The sequence below is a fragment of the Sorex fumeus genome, unplaced genomic scaffold (assembly GCF_029834395.1).
Source record: "Sorex fumeus unplaced genomic scaffold, SorFum_2.1 ptg000061l, whole genome shotgun sequence".
NCBI classification, from domain to species: domain Eukaryota; kingdom Metazoa; phylum Chordata; class Mammalia; order Eulipotyphla; family Soricidae; genus Sorex; species Sorex fumeus.
Window position 1 is genome coordinate 58,922,343 of NW_026606118.1, and position 14,162 is coordinate 58,936,504.

General features: G+C 56.5%; 1 protein-coding gene across 6 annotated transcripts in view; it reads left to right on the forward strand.

The window, feature by feature from the left end:
• TRERF1 (transcriptional regulating factor 1) overlaps positions 1-14,162 on the forward strand; it is a 34,609-nt gene that overhangs the window by 11,879 nt on the left and 8,568 nt on the right. For all 6 annotated transcript variants that reach the window (XM_056126122.1, XM_056126123.1, XM_056126124.1 and 3 more), the window contains 3 exons: positions 1,604-1,679; positions 7,979-8,067; positions 10,828-10,941. In XM_056126122.1, coding sequence (XP_055982097.1) covers positions 1,604-1,679; positions 7,979-8,067; positions 10,828-10,941 — 279 coding nt within the window. The remainder of the gene's footprint in view (positions 1-1,603; positions 1,680-7,978; positions 8,068-10,827; positions 10,942-14,162) is intronic.

A 14,162-nucleotide genomic window follows, 5' to 3' on the forward strand; every position in this document is an offset into this window, starting at 1 on the left:
AGTGAAGTGTTGGCTGTGTGCCCGCTCCTGTCACATGCCACCTTGGACATAGTTCTTTAGTGCCCCAAAACAGCGCTGGGGCCGCCTCTTCAGACTCAGCTGTTCATTCGCCTCGTCCTGATGGAGAGCGTTCAGTCACAGGGCTCAGCTTCCCTATAGGGGAAGCCTGATTCTCGTACCATATCTAACTCGCTGGACATTGTGATTTTAGGAGAAAGGTGAAGTCAATGAATATCCTAGGACTAACTTCTTGTGAAAATTTTTACGCCCTTCAGGAATTTTCTACTTGGGGCTGGAGCGATAGCACAGCGGGTAGGGCGTTTGCCTTGCACACGGCTGACCCGGGTTCAATTCCCAGCATCCCATATGGTCCCCCCAGCACTGCCAGAAGTAATTCCTGAGTGCGTGAGCCAGGAGTAACCCCTGTGCATCGCCAGGTGTGACCCTGTCACTGTCACTGTCCCCCCCATTGTTCATCGATTTGCTCGAGCAGGCCCAGTAACGTCTCTGTTGTGAGACTTGTTGTTACTGTGTTAGGCGTATCGAATACATCACTGGGAGCTTGCCAGGCTTTGCTGTGTGGGCGAGATACTCTCAGTAGCTTGCCGGGCTCTCCGAGAGCGGCGGAGGAATCGAACTCGGGTCGTCCATGTTGGTTGCGTGCAAGGCAAACGCCCTGCCGCTGTGCTATCGCTCAGCCCAGGTATGACCCAAAAAGAGGGAAAAAAAAGAAAAAATGTTCTAGTTGAAGAGCTGTCCTGGTCCTTTAGCACTGTAGATTAGAATAGTAGAGCGGAATTTCTGGTACCTTTTTTTTCCCCCATAGGGAAAAATAGCATTGCTCTTCCAGGGGCATGGGAGCTGCTGTCGGTGGTACTTGGCCCACACGCAGGCCTCATAGTTCAGAGCTTGAACCTGCTGGTGTGACTTGCCCAGGCCCGTCCAGTGGTGGTGGTGGACAGTGGCCATGCCGTGCGTGCAGCCCAGGCCCTGGGCGTGTGCTCTCCCGCCTGTGCTCTCTCTCCCCTGCCCTTAGGGAACCTTTGACGCGCTCACAGACGCCCCAAGGAGATGTCTCATCGGCCCTTAATCCGCAGGGCTTCCTGCTCTCTTCCCCGCTCACCAGCCTCCTCTCTGCCTGCAGCAGAGACAGGGAGGGCGATGGTGGCCGGCTGGGAAGGGGTTATCACTCTGGGTTCCCTGGAAGGCCAGAGGGCAGTACAGCGCTTACTAATAGAGCTCTTTCTGTTTGGTTGGAATGAAACGTGGGGTTTTTTTCCCCCCTGCTAGAACAGTTGCAGTCACCCACTCATTTCCTCAGGGCCTGCAGCTCTGTTCAGCGGAGGCCCCACCATCACTGAGGTGGGGCCCCTCACCCAGGAAGCAGGGCGGTGGGCAGGAGGCAGTTGGCTGCTGCTGCCAGAGCTGGGAAGGGTTGGCACAGGGAACTGAGCAGGAGGGAACCCCCTTGGCTGTTCCTCCCAGCCACCCCCAGCCCGGGATTCTGCCAGTGCTGCCCCCTCCCCCCACAGGCAGGTGGTCTCCCCAGGCAGGTGCAGCCCCCCGACTGACTCTGCCCTTCTCTCTCCCCTGGTGCTTACAGGCTGCCCTGGAAATGCTGCTGCTGCGGAAGCCAGTGAGGTTAAAGTGCCATCCCCTCGCCAGCTACCACTACGCCGGTAGGGGCCGGGGCGCGCCGCTGGCGGGCTACGTTGGGTCGCTTTTCCCATCAGTAGCTCTGGCTCTGTCCGAGTGGACATGGGGAATTGCAGGGCCCACCCCGCCCGCATTGCAGCTGTGCCCCAGAGGGCCCTGCAATGATTGGGCCTTTCTCCGTCTTGGTTCCTGCCCCTGTGGGTGTGCCAAGGGCTGGGTTGGAGAGGACAGCGTTGGCACGCGTGGCAGTGCAGTGGCGGGGACAGCCGGGAGGGGGGGGGGTAGTGCGGAGGCAGCAGCACCCACTTTGGGGTCACGCATGGCCTCCCCTCCAGCCTGCTCCTCCCTTGTTTTTGTATTTTCGTCACCTATCAAGTGGGGCCCTGTTCACCCCTCTCTGTCTTTGGTAAGGAGCAGAGAAGCAGGGGTAGCCCAGGGCTGACCAGTAGCTGGCCGTTCCATGCAGCGGACCGTTATTTCGGGAGCGCTTGCTGGGCTCAGAAACCAGCGCCAGCAGTGAGGAGATGGCCCGGGCAGACGTAGGCACACGCTACCCTGCGCCGTGCATCTTGGAACCCGAGGATGAGGCAGAACAGGTTCCACCAGTGGCACTGACACGCAGGTAGACACACACACACCCGGGCAGGCGCAGATGGTCGAGCGTCTTCCGAGAGTGACTTCAACGACGTGTCTCCAGGAAAAGGGTCAGTGCCCGTCTCTAGCACACCCCAGCCCCAGCCCCTAAGAAAAGGGAAAGAGAAACCGACTAGAGGACCTTAAAGGTGACAGGGGAAGTCAGCAGTTTTGCTTCCACTGAGGGGAAAAACGTGCGTTTGGGGGGGTCTCCACACGCTACCCTGCCTTGGCACTGTCTCAGCAGGGCTGACTCCTCCGCCAGCCCCTTGACTGTTAGTCATATGAAGGGTTCTCTGATGCCGTGGGTTCTTTGACACGGGGCTCGGTGGGTGCAAAGGACTTAGATGGGCTTGGGGACCTAGAACATCTTAGCAGTCCATAGACCTGATGGCCAGGCAGGGCCTAAATAGTGTGGCGCCCTGCCGTGTGAGCACAGCAAGCCCAGGGGGTCTGTCTGGGGGTCACCCTCAGCACCAAGGATATGTAAGAACTTGCTAAGCACTGAACGGCAATCTTTGGTTAAATCCATCCTTTAGCCAGTGACTTCTGGGAATCCATTTTGTTTTGTTTTGGGGGGTTGAGGGGCATAGTCCCCAGGGCTTACTCCTGGCTCCGTGTTCAGGGATCACTTCTGCAGGACTAGGGAACCATATGGGATGCCGGGGATTGATCCTAGACTGGCGCATGCAAGGGCAAGCGTTCTACCCTATTATCTCTGCAGTCCCTCCCTGGGAGCCCATTTCTTGATACCGTCTCCATCATTTCCGGTGTGGTGCCTAGTCTGGTGTGGATAGTATGATATGGAGGCATTCTCCCTAATCTTCGCAGGACCAGTTCTTCTAGCCCCAGGGGTATCTGCTGCCCTCGAAACCCTGGAGGCCTGTCCAGCCTTAGCCTGTCTGAAAATCTGAGGTGGCCACCTGTCCTTGGGGAGCCAGGCGAGTCCGTTGCCCCTGGGGTAATCAATCACATAACTACCACTGAGCTCGGCCCCGATTTAACTTCTTGTTCTTCCTAGTGTGCCAAGTATGATCCTTTCACATGTGCTAGGACATCAAGGTCGGAGGGGCTGGGCAAGAAGCCTAAATCCATGGAGTGCATGCCTTGTCTTGCATGCTCAAGATCTTGGGTCCATCCAGTCCCGGCTACCACACTGCTGAGTGTAGCCCCACCAGGCCTAAACGGCGCCACATCTGGAGATGCAAACACCATCAGGCTCACACTGATGGACCAACGATTGGCCTTGGCCCCCTAAACACTGCTAAGAAGAGCCCAGCTTCAAAGAAAGAAAGAAAACATTAGATCGTTCTGGCCTGGACTAGAAGTCACACACTCCCCAATGCCGAACAGAACCACTGAAATATAACAAGAAACTTGAACCTAGAAGGGCCCCCAAATTCTGCTACAATTTTAGTTATCAGGGGCCAGAAAGATAGTACAGTGAGTAGGGCACTTGCCTTGCACGTGGCCAATCCCTAAACTCTGCTGTATGTGGCCCAAAAACAACCCCCCCCCAAAAAAAAAACTGATCATTTTAGGTTTGGGGGCTTTCCTTGGTCTGTCTCTCCCCCTCAAACCCTGCCTTCCGCCCCCATCCCAGCCAGCCAGGCTAGCAAGGGGCCCATTGCTTCCTTGAATGCATAGGTCAATCTCTTTGACCCTTAGAGGCAAATGAGGCGGGGGGGGGGGGGGGGGGGGGGGAGGGATTCCTGCTAGCTGCTATCATTTGCCTTTCCAAGGAGTGACCAGAAAGAGGACCTCAGAAAACCTTCCAAAATTACGTACAAAAACGCAAGAAGTCTCTAAAGTCAGGCCTGACTCCTTGTTTCCTTCCAGGCCACGGGGAGGCCAGGGAGTATGCATCACCCCATTATCACGTCACCCCATTCATCACATGGTTCCAAAATGTCTATGTATCTCACCCGTCCCCCCCATCCTGCCTTGGGCTGGTGCCAAGCCCTGCTGGCAGCCTCCCCAGGCCACTGTCTTGCAGCTCTCTGGCCATGGCAAGGTCAGCTCTCCTGGGCTCCTGGCCCTGGGGTTGGGGTCACTCTCCCAGTTAGGTTAGAAGAGAGAGTTCTGTCCATGACTTGGCGACCCATCCCTGCAGGCCTGTGAAAATCACCCCTCTCCCTTTCCTCCTCTCCTGCCCTCGTGGTACACCAGGAACAGGAAAAAAGGAGCGGGGCTGTGGCGGGGAGAGCCCCCGTGGGCAGGTCTGAGGGGCTGCTGCCCAGGCCAGGGGAGACGCAGGGCTCTGCCCCGTTAATTCATGTCGTTAATCCCTGGACTGATGCATAGTCCAGTTGTTGGAGCAATAGATTCGGGTGGAGGAGGCTGGTGCTGATGAGAGTGCTACAGCATCCTTGGTGCTCCCCTCAAACCAGCACACGGGTGACGGGAGCTGGTTGCGCCGCTGGGCAGACATTCAGCTCCTACCTCGCCCGCATTCTCACTGGGTCTAGAGGTGAGGGGGCACCTCCAGAGTGAGGGGAGCCTCCTGCACTCACTCCTCCCTCCATCCTCCCCCAGGTCACCCCAGACTGATGAAGAAGCAGCAGCATTAGGTACTTGAGAAAACTTGGAGGGGAGCAGGGTTAAGGCACCTGCCTTTCGTGCCGCCGACCTCCAGTTTGATCCTCAGCACCATCGGGGCTCACTCCTGAGCACCTCCCGGTGTGCTCCAAAAAACCAAACAGAACTAGGAAAAGACGGGGCTGGAGCGATAGCACAGCGGGTAGGGCGTTTGCCTTGCACACGGTCGACCCGGGTTCGATTCCCAGCATCACAGCCGACCCGGCTTCGATTCCCAGCATCCCATAGGGTCCCCTGAGCACCGCCAGGAGTCATTCCTGAGTGCAGAGCCAGGAGGAACCCCTGAGTGTTGCTGGGTGTGACCCAGAAAGAAAAAAAAGTAGAAATAGGAAAAGATGTGGCAGGAAATGCCCGGTTAAGGTTATTCGGCAGCAGTCATAAGGTTGTAGCTCAGGGCAGTGGCGTGGACCCCAAGCCCCTTACATCAGGAGCTGAGTTCAGACTTCCTTCGTACTCTGTCTGACACACGCTTGTAAAGACAAAGACGGGTTGGTGGACAGGCCCGTTTTGGGGTGAGGATGGAGCCTCCTTCCTTCTGCCTCTGGAGGGGCCTCCGCCAGCAGCCCGGCACACCAGGCAGATCGCCGAATTGTAGCCACCCCCTTAGGAGAGCCGTGTACAGAAGTGCAGAGCGTGAAAACCGTCTTCCTTTTTCTCCAGTAGACGTTTTCCTTGATAACTGTGATCACAGCAGCGTCCGTCGAAGTTTCCAAACTCTTGAACGGGGCACAGAAAGGCCCCCTGCAGAAAACCCTGTGCCCGCACTTGCCCTCGCCCCTGTGTGCCTCTCACCGCCTCGGTTCCCCGCACGGCGCCTCCAAACTGAGCCGGTTTCCCGGCAACCAACACAGAACTGCGGGTAACCGCCCCCCTTTGGATACTGTTCCAGCCCCGGATTCAGCCAGTTAATTAGACTCTGTAATTAGCCTTAATCGTCTTGTTAGGGGCCCCTGCTGGAAATAGCCCAATAGCCAGGAATCCCCCAGGTAGAACAAATGAGCGCTGGGGGGGTGAGCGCCCGCGGCTCTGTACTCCGCCTGCTGTGGGGAGCCGGAGGAGGGGGCCCGGAGCAGCCAGGTCGCCTGGACCCCAGCCAAGAGGCAGAGTCCAAGCCCAGCAGCTGAGGAGGAGGAAAGACCTCAGAGACTCCGCAGCCAGGGACACTTCCTGGTCATTGGAATACAGGAAATTCAGGACGAGAAGACAGCGAGTCCTAGCGGCAGGTTAGGCTGTGGCATTATCCAGACATAAGAAGGACACGACAGGGACCGTGTTGACCTGTGTCACTGATGGTCTCGGCTGCTTGAGTCTGCTTCTGCAGGGCTCTTCCGTGGGGACAAATGCCACTGACCTCAGGTGACTCTGTACTTCCAGGTCACAGAAAAAGGAAACAGACTCAGAAACTCAGGAAATTTCAGGCCCAGGAGAGAGCACAGGGATCAAGGCTGAAGGACCCCAGTCTGGTCCCCAGGACTGCATAGTCCCCTGAGCGTTGCCAGTGTAGCCCAGAAGGCGACCCTGGTGGACCCCGGAAATGCATGGCCCCAGCATCAACTGTCCGACCCAATGCATTAAATATCCCCTAAAGTGCTTCCAGGCCCCTGGACACAGCTTGGGAAGCCCCTCCCCAAAAGTGAACATCCAATAAACTTCCACAAAAATAAATTCAGGGCCCAGTCTGCAGCCAATAAGTAAGTCCTGGTAAGTCATCCAGGCCCCCCTTTTTGGCCCTGGGGTCATGCCTGCTGGTGGTAGGGAACTTGGAGGCGGGGGTGTGCCCTAGGGTGGAGTAGCACCTCACGTGCTGGGCATGAGCTGGACCCCTTGTTCCGCACTGCATTCCAACTCAGACTCTGGTCCGGCTGAGGGTAGAGGGTGTCCCAAGAACCTGGTTGGGGACTTTCATCAGCAGAATGTGTCAATCCCCCATCTGAGATGCAGTTGAGAGTTGAGGTTCTGGCCCTGTGCCGGGCCGGCTTCTCGGCCTCTCTTCCAGCTTAGCGGGGGTGACCTGCCCACCTCAGGATCCTCTTCCCTCTCTCTCTCTTTCATCCTGTTTCCTATTTTGCTGGATACCCCAAGAGGGCCTTAGATGTTCTCTGGGCGTCCTGAGACCTTGTGGATTAACCCCGTCCTTGCCTGTCTCTGCCCTGTGTACTGGGAACCGGAAGTGGGGCCTGGAGTGTTGACTAGAGTGTAAGCGTGTAAGATGGGAACCCGCAAAGCCCAGAGCCCACCGCCACCTGCGTCCCTCCTCGCCAGCAGGGCTTCTCCAGACTCCCACAACTTCCTTCCCATTGGCCATCATTTGCACACTCAGGTGTCCCAGAGATACTTCTAGAAACAAAAGGGCTCAACGTCTTTTCCAAACCAAAGGAATCATGTGAGCGCTGAGCCAGGCCCGTGGGGGAGGCAGCCACATCTCCTGGCTGCACAGTTCCACACAAAGTGAGCCAGTCCGAGGGACCGCTCCCACCTCCAGGCAGACCTCTGCATCCTTCAGGCCTGACTGGCTGCAGGCCCATCAGCAGCAATGCCCCGGCTCTCCTCTACTTGGAAGCCATGCAGGCCGAGTGCTGGGTCCTCCTTGGCGCCATTGGCCTCTGACCCTCCTCACATCACTGCACTTTGAAGGCAGTGCCTGCTCTGGCTTGTTTCACGATGGTGGTGAGCGTCCAGAGGACAGAGACGGGCCTGCAGGCACACACATCTCGGTTACTTACTCAGAAACAAAAACAAAACCAGTACTGCCTCTTTCCTAGTTCCTAAGTCAGACTGTGTGTGTGTGTGTGTGTGTGTGTGTGTGTGTGTGTGTGTGTGTGTGTGTGTCCTGCTTTGACCATCCCCCAGATCCTCAGGCTGGGACAGTTAGTCTCAGTCCCATTCCTAGGCAGGGACACCGAGTCTCGGGGCCGGGGAGTCGGCTCCACTCACCACGGGATGGTTGCCGTGGGTTCCTGCTCAGAGCAGGTTGATACAGATTACAGATACTATCGGCTGCGAAACGGTTGTCGCTTGTAACCGAACCAAGAGCGCCAAGTGTTAGCGGGGAGAGCTGCGCGCTGTTCTTATGACGTGTGTTTCCTTGTAGGTTCTGACAAGTGGACGTCCCTAGAAAGAAAGTTGTTTAATAAAGCACTGGCCACTTACAGCAAAGACTTTATTTTTGTACAGAAAATGGTAAGCATGCTTTTTGCTCATTGCCCACTTGAAATTGGTTTGGGGACATTGATGACCTACAGGGAATGTGAGAATACCAGATTGCTGGCCTAGAACTCTCACAGAAGGGGGGTCCTTCCACCCCCCGACTGCTGAAGTGCAGCATATTTTGGGGAGCGGGGGTTGGCCCCCGTATCGGGCCTGTGGGGAAAAGGGGGACATACATTACTTGGTCATGGCAGTGGTATAGCTTGTATTTGTCTTAATTAAAAAGGCATGCTTTACATTTGATTAGAATAAATAGAACCTGGGCCTCTGCCTGGTAATGTACACAGCTACACAGCTTATTCATGTATGTCGAACAGAGCTAGCGTGTTTCTGAGGATTGATTTCCTGAAAAACCAGAAAAGGGGGAATCCCTGCCTTTCCCATCTCCCAAAGGTCCCAAATGTATATGTCCTGCCGCCTTCTTTTCAGAAAAACAGATTCCTGGGACCAGAGTGAATTGTGAGTCGGGCATTCTCTTGGCATGCAGCCAACCCAGGTTGAATCCCAGATATCCCATAAGGTGTCCAATGAATGAAGGGTAATCATTCAGTGCCAGGAGCAGTTTCTGGTGTGGTCCCACCTCATCAGCGTGGTGTAGGAGAAAGATGCTTCTCACAGGAAGTACTTGGCAGGAGAACTCTCCCGCGTGTGAACAGTGATACAGCAGATAGGCTGTAATTGACACCTAATCGGCTTTAATTGACCGAGAGGCAGGTTAGGCTCTGAGTTAAAACGATTCAGAGTGTTTACCAGCACCAGTGAATGATGGGACCCTCTGGGTTATTAAGGTCATTAAGGATTTCAAAGTCAGGCGGACAGAGGCGCCCCGGGCCACAGCTGGACCCTCCAGGACATCCCGGGCATCGCACTCCTGAATGTCTCTTGGGCCAGGCGCCCAACGCTGGGAACCAGAGTAGGTGCCCTCACGCGGAGGCTTCAGATCTGATGCATCCTGCCCGGCCTTGCCCGGGGGGCCCCCCGCTCTTGGCTGCCCTGGCCGTGCCCTGCTTCCCCCTGAGTCACCTGCCCCGGGGACTGCAGTGTCCCAGGCCGCCTTCCCTGAAAGCTCCACACCTAAGTGACTGGTGATGAATTCATGGGTGGTGCTTGCCAGGACTCGTGGGTCTGAAACAGGCGCGCTCTGGGCTAGTCTCCCTGCTCCCGGGGCGATTTCGGGTGTCGAAATCCAAGTCCCCGGTGGCTGTGATGGGGACGAGCCCTGAAGATGGAACCCTTTCCTGCACAGGTGGCCCAGTGTCACCCCAAGGAGTTGGCTGACTTTTGACCTGTCTCCAGAAGACCCACAGTAGGGAACGCTGCTTTGAACTTGGGCATTTAAGAACTCAAGTTTCTCTCCTTAGAATATGTCCACCTTGTGCCAAGGGTTTGGTTCAAGAGGTAGAGCCCCAGAGGCTGGAGCGATAATACAAATACAACGGGTAGGGCAGTTGTCTTGCACACGGCCGACCCAGGTTTATTCCCCCACGTGCCATATGGTCCCTCAAGCCCACCAGGAGGAATCCCTGGTCCTGGAACCCGGAGTAAGCCCTCAGCACTGCCGGGTGTGCATCAACCCCTCGCCCCCCAAAAAAAGAAAAAAGAAAAAGTAGGGCACATGCTTTGCTTGTTCAGGACCCTCAGTTCAGGCCCGGGTACTGCTGGGTATGACTTCTTGAAAAATAAAATTGCGGGGGCTGGAGCAATAGCACAGCGGGTAGGGCGTTTGCCTTGCACGTGGCCGACACAGGTTCGATTCCCAGCATCCCAGAGTCCCCTGAGCACCGCCAGGAGTAACTCCTGAGTGCAGGATCAGGAGTAACCCCTGTGCATCGCCGGGTGTGACCCAAAAAGCAAAAAAAAAAAAAAGGAAAATTGCATGAAATGCCTCTTCCTTTGCCTTCTGGGAGGTGAACAAGGCAAGACTTGTTTCCTGCAAAAGCTAAGCTCTTGTCATATCTTTTCTCTAATATACCTGTTCAATTACTGGAAAAAAAAACATTTTTTATTAATAGATTTTGAAGGTCAGTCTGTCAGAGAACCAAGCACATTCAAGCATGTTAAATAAAAAACACATTGCTTTATGGCTTTTTTATTTTTAATTTAAAGGGCCAGAGAGAGAGTACAGAGATAAAATGTATGTATCCTTGTATGTGGCCCACCCACATTCAGTCCCCGATACCTCATAATGTCCCCAGAACACAGACCCAAGAGTAGGCTCCAAGCACCGCCATGTCTGGCCCCCAAACCCGATCATAAAAGTAGGGACCAGAGCGATAGGACAGCAGATGGGGCATTTGCCTTGCACATGCCAGATCCAAGTTCGATCCCCAGGGTCCCATATGGTCCCCTGAGCACCGCCAGGAGTAACTCCTGAGTGCAGAGCCAGGAGTGACCCAAAAAGCAAAAGAATAATAATAACAATAAGAGTAATCATCACCCTCTCTGTGGATCAGCCTGAAACACATCTCCAGGGCCTCTCTGTGACAGGGGGTTGGTCAGGAGGGTCGAGTCACAGACCAGCCCAGAGCGGGCAGCCGCTTTCCTGTGAGGAGAGACGGTCGTGATGAACCGGTTTCCCTTCTGGCGAGTGACCGGAAGGAGCCTTCTCGCCACCGTTGTTTCTGGCACTGCCTTCCCCCGCGCCCAGGGGCAGAGGCCACGGGCACCTATGCCTGTGGGCCCACGTGCATCGCCCGGCTGGCACTCACCCTGCGCTGGTGGCTCTCCCGCTAGGTGAAGTCGAAGACGGTGGCCCAGTGTGTGGAGTACTACTACACGTGGAAGAAGATCATGCGCCTGGGACGGAAGCACCGGACACGCCTGGCGGGGATCCTGGACGAGTGCGCGGTGAGTGACGCCCAAGCGCTGCCTGTGCCGGCCCCGCCCCCACGCCAGGCCCAGGTTAGTGGCGGCCGGGGAGGCTTCGGGGCTGCGGCCCGCAAGAGGTAGCAGCGGAGAGAAGGGGTCGAGTCTGCACACTGGGCGGCACTCAGCCCCCAGCCTCCCATTGTGGGGGATGGAAGGAGGCTGAGCTGGCAGGTTGGGGAGAGGGTGGCCAGGCTAGCCCTGGCACCCCAGGATAGCCCTTCCCTGACCATAGCACACCCCCGAAAGATAAAGGATCCCCCAGGTTTGATCCCAGCTTCTCTGAAGTACGGGCACACAGGAGCTCGAACCTTGTGCCTGGGCTGGGATCAGCCCATTGTTGAGAAGCTGGTTCAGAGCCTGCCGGGGTGCCTCTCTCTCCCCCTCTCTGACCTCCCCCGCGAGCACACATCCTGAACCATCTGCACGCAGAATCCAAACTAAAGACAGAGCGAGAGGGAAGTCCCTGCGCCAGCTGCGTCCACGGGGCTCTGCACGTCACTCCCTCCTTTGTCCTGTGGCTGAATCTCTACAGCCATAGACAGGGAAGCTCCTTCCCCCACCGTGGGGGGCATGTCTCTGTCACGTGTGTGCCGTAAACTGTCTCCGTGGCACCAGGTCTCACACAGCGCCCTCTGTGTAGAACGGGAATAGGCTCGAAGCCCAGTCGTTCCGTTGGCATTCCCATGTGTGCCCCGGCCATGTCAGAACTGGCGACACGCAACCACGCAGGGTCCTTACGACACTCACCCGGCACCTGCTCGTTCCTGGGCATTTTGCAGACTTTGACTCATTTGACCCATAGGCCAGTTGTACGAGGTGAGAGATGGCACCCACGAGTCCAGCTTGCTGGCCACGTCCAGTGGCTGGGAGTGTCTGGGAGCCTCGTCCCCAGGTGTCAGGTGCAAATCCCTGCAGAGAGCTGACAAGGGGTGATCTCATTAATCCTGCAGACCCCAAGTTCCTAACCAAAACTTGAACCCAGCTGTGAAATGTACGTGCAGATGTGTAATAATCAGAGCTTACAGAAAACCAGCATCGGCAGACTAGGGCAAGGCTGCCTCCCAGGTTTCCGACCTGTCTAAGTAGTGAAGTCTCGTACCCAGATAACCTTCTGCTCATCCTGGGCTTCAGATTACAGAAAGCACTGAGTGGGGACAAGGACAGGAAGGGCGATGGTTCAGAGGGCCAGAGAGCGTGAGCTGCCCGCCGAAGGCCCAGGTGCATGATCCCCCGAGCACCGTTGGGAGCAGCCCCCCAGGCCAGAGCTAGGAGCAATAATCTCTGAGCACTGCTGGGTGTGGTCCAAAATAAAGAAAAAGCTGCGGCCTCCTCTGGTTCAACCACCTAAAAAAAGCAGCATCCGGCAGCACATAGCTAGTGCTATGGTTGATGCTGGAATGCTCATTGACCTGTGTCCAGTCCCCTCATAGCTCATCACAGCGTCTGTTAGCTGAGAGCACGTGGCTTGCACCGTGGGAAGGGGACTGTGACGTCCAAGCACATTTAAAAGCAATATGATGGGCCTGGAGCGATAGCACAGCGGGGAGGGTGTTTGCCTTGCATGCAGCCAAACCCGGGTTCGATCCCCAGCATCCCATATGGTCCCCCGAGCACCACCAGGAGTAGCTTATGAGTGCAAATCCAGGAGTAACCCCTGTGCACCGCCAGGTATGACCCAGAAAGCAAAAATAAATAAATAAAAAATAAAAGCAACAGGGCAAGAGAACCAAAAAGTCTTGGAAAATGTCGGGATTGCCATCTCCTCCGTCATTCCACAGGCAGAAAGGGAGGCCCTCGAGAGAGCTGGCTTCCCGTGGTGTCACCAAGCACAGCCTCCCATGTGAGTGGAATAGGCAGTAAATTTGGGGAGCACGAAGAACCCACGCCTTCGTGGCCACGAACCTAAAGCGGAGGCTTGCCGGGCCGTCCAACGGGAGCGACGATTTCTTAGCTTCGGGAAGTCCCTGTGGGGTGTTCTGGCTCGATCCAAGTCCAATTAGGGAAGAGGGTGAAGTCAGAGGACATGGTCTGCTGAGGCGAACGGGTGCCCGTGAGCGTGGCTGTTGCCAAGGACGGCTTCCTGTCTGCTCTGATCCTGGTGCTCTGTCGCTATCTGCTGAGTGAATGGAGGCGGGTCGGGGGGTAGGAGCCGTCCCAGGCCATCGCCCCCCTCGTCCTCTGCGAGCTCAGCGGGAAGGCGGTGGGCAGGCGGTCGAGGAAGATTTTCCCACCCAGGACAGCACCCACGCCGCGGGCTCACAGGGCTTTGGAGAGGCCGGCAGGAAGGTGGTGGAGGCTCCCGCGAGGGCTCGTTCCCCAGGGCCAGTGGTAGTTGTACTGTCCGTGTCCTACCACCTCTCGGCGGAGGGAGGCAGAAAGCTAGAAGCCGGGGCCACTCAGGCCCTGAATACAAGAAAATCTCCGTTTTAGGGAACGCTCGATGTGGTTCCTGGCTCCCTTTGGCTGCTGAAGACACAGTGGCACCTTCTGAGGGTAATGGACCGCATAAGGATGAAAACTTAGGGAGCTGGGGGTGCACAGGGGAGGGCCAGGGACAGGCCCTGCTCTGCCCTGGGGACCTCCCCAGTACCTGTGGGGTCTCTCCTGAGCCTGTCCCCAGACTGCTGAGGGAGCAGGAGGAAGACTTTTGGAGACAGACGACTAAGCAATAACCGTGCTCCTAGGTGCGGAGGGCAGCCAAGCGAGGGGGCCCCGGCCTCAGGCCCCACACGCCCTCCAGGCCTTGCACGCGAAGGAGGGCAACGACTGGCGCTGGGTCTGTGAGTGTTTCCAGAGCAGCAGTAGCGCTGCAGATAAGGTGCTCGCTTTAACGTCCTGACCCCGGCTCAGATCCCCAGCTCTGACTATAATCCTCCAAGCTCCACTGGGGGTGATCCCTGCAGAGAGCCAGAAATAAGCCCTGAGCACGGTCGTATGTGACCCAGGCCACCCCTAGGACCCCCCACCTCACCCCCAAATCCCCACTTGCAGCACAGTTTGAGAATTCAGCTGAAGAGGGGAGCCAATTGCAAGGCTGTCGGGCCCACGAGCGTGAGGGTGAAGAACCCCCACGAGGGGCCAGAGAGCGCGTCCAGAGGTTCAGGACAAGAAGGAAAAGGAACGTGATTTTTGTCACTTTAGTTAGGCAGTCCAGTGACAGAAGACAAAGACTTCCTTCCCGGCATTCAGAGATACCAGTT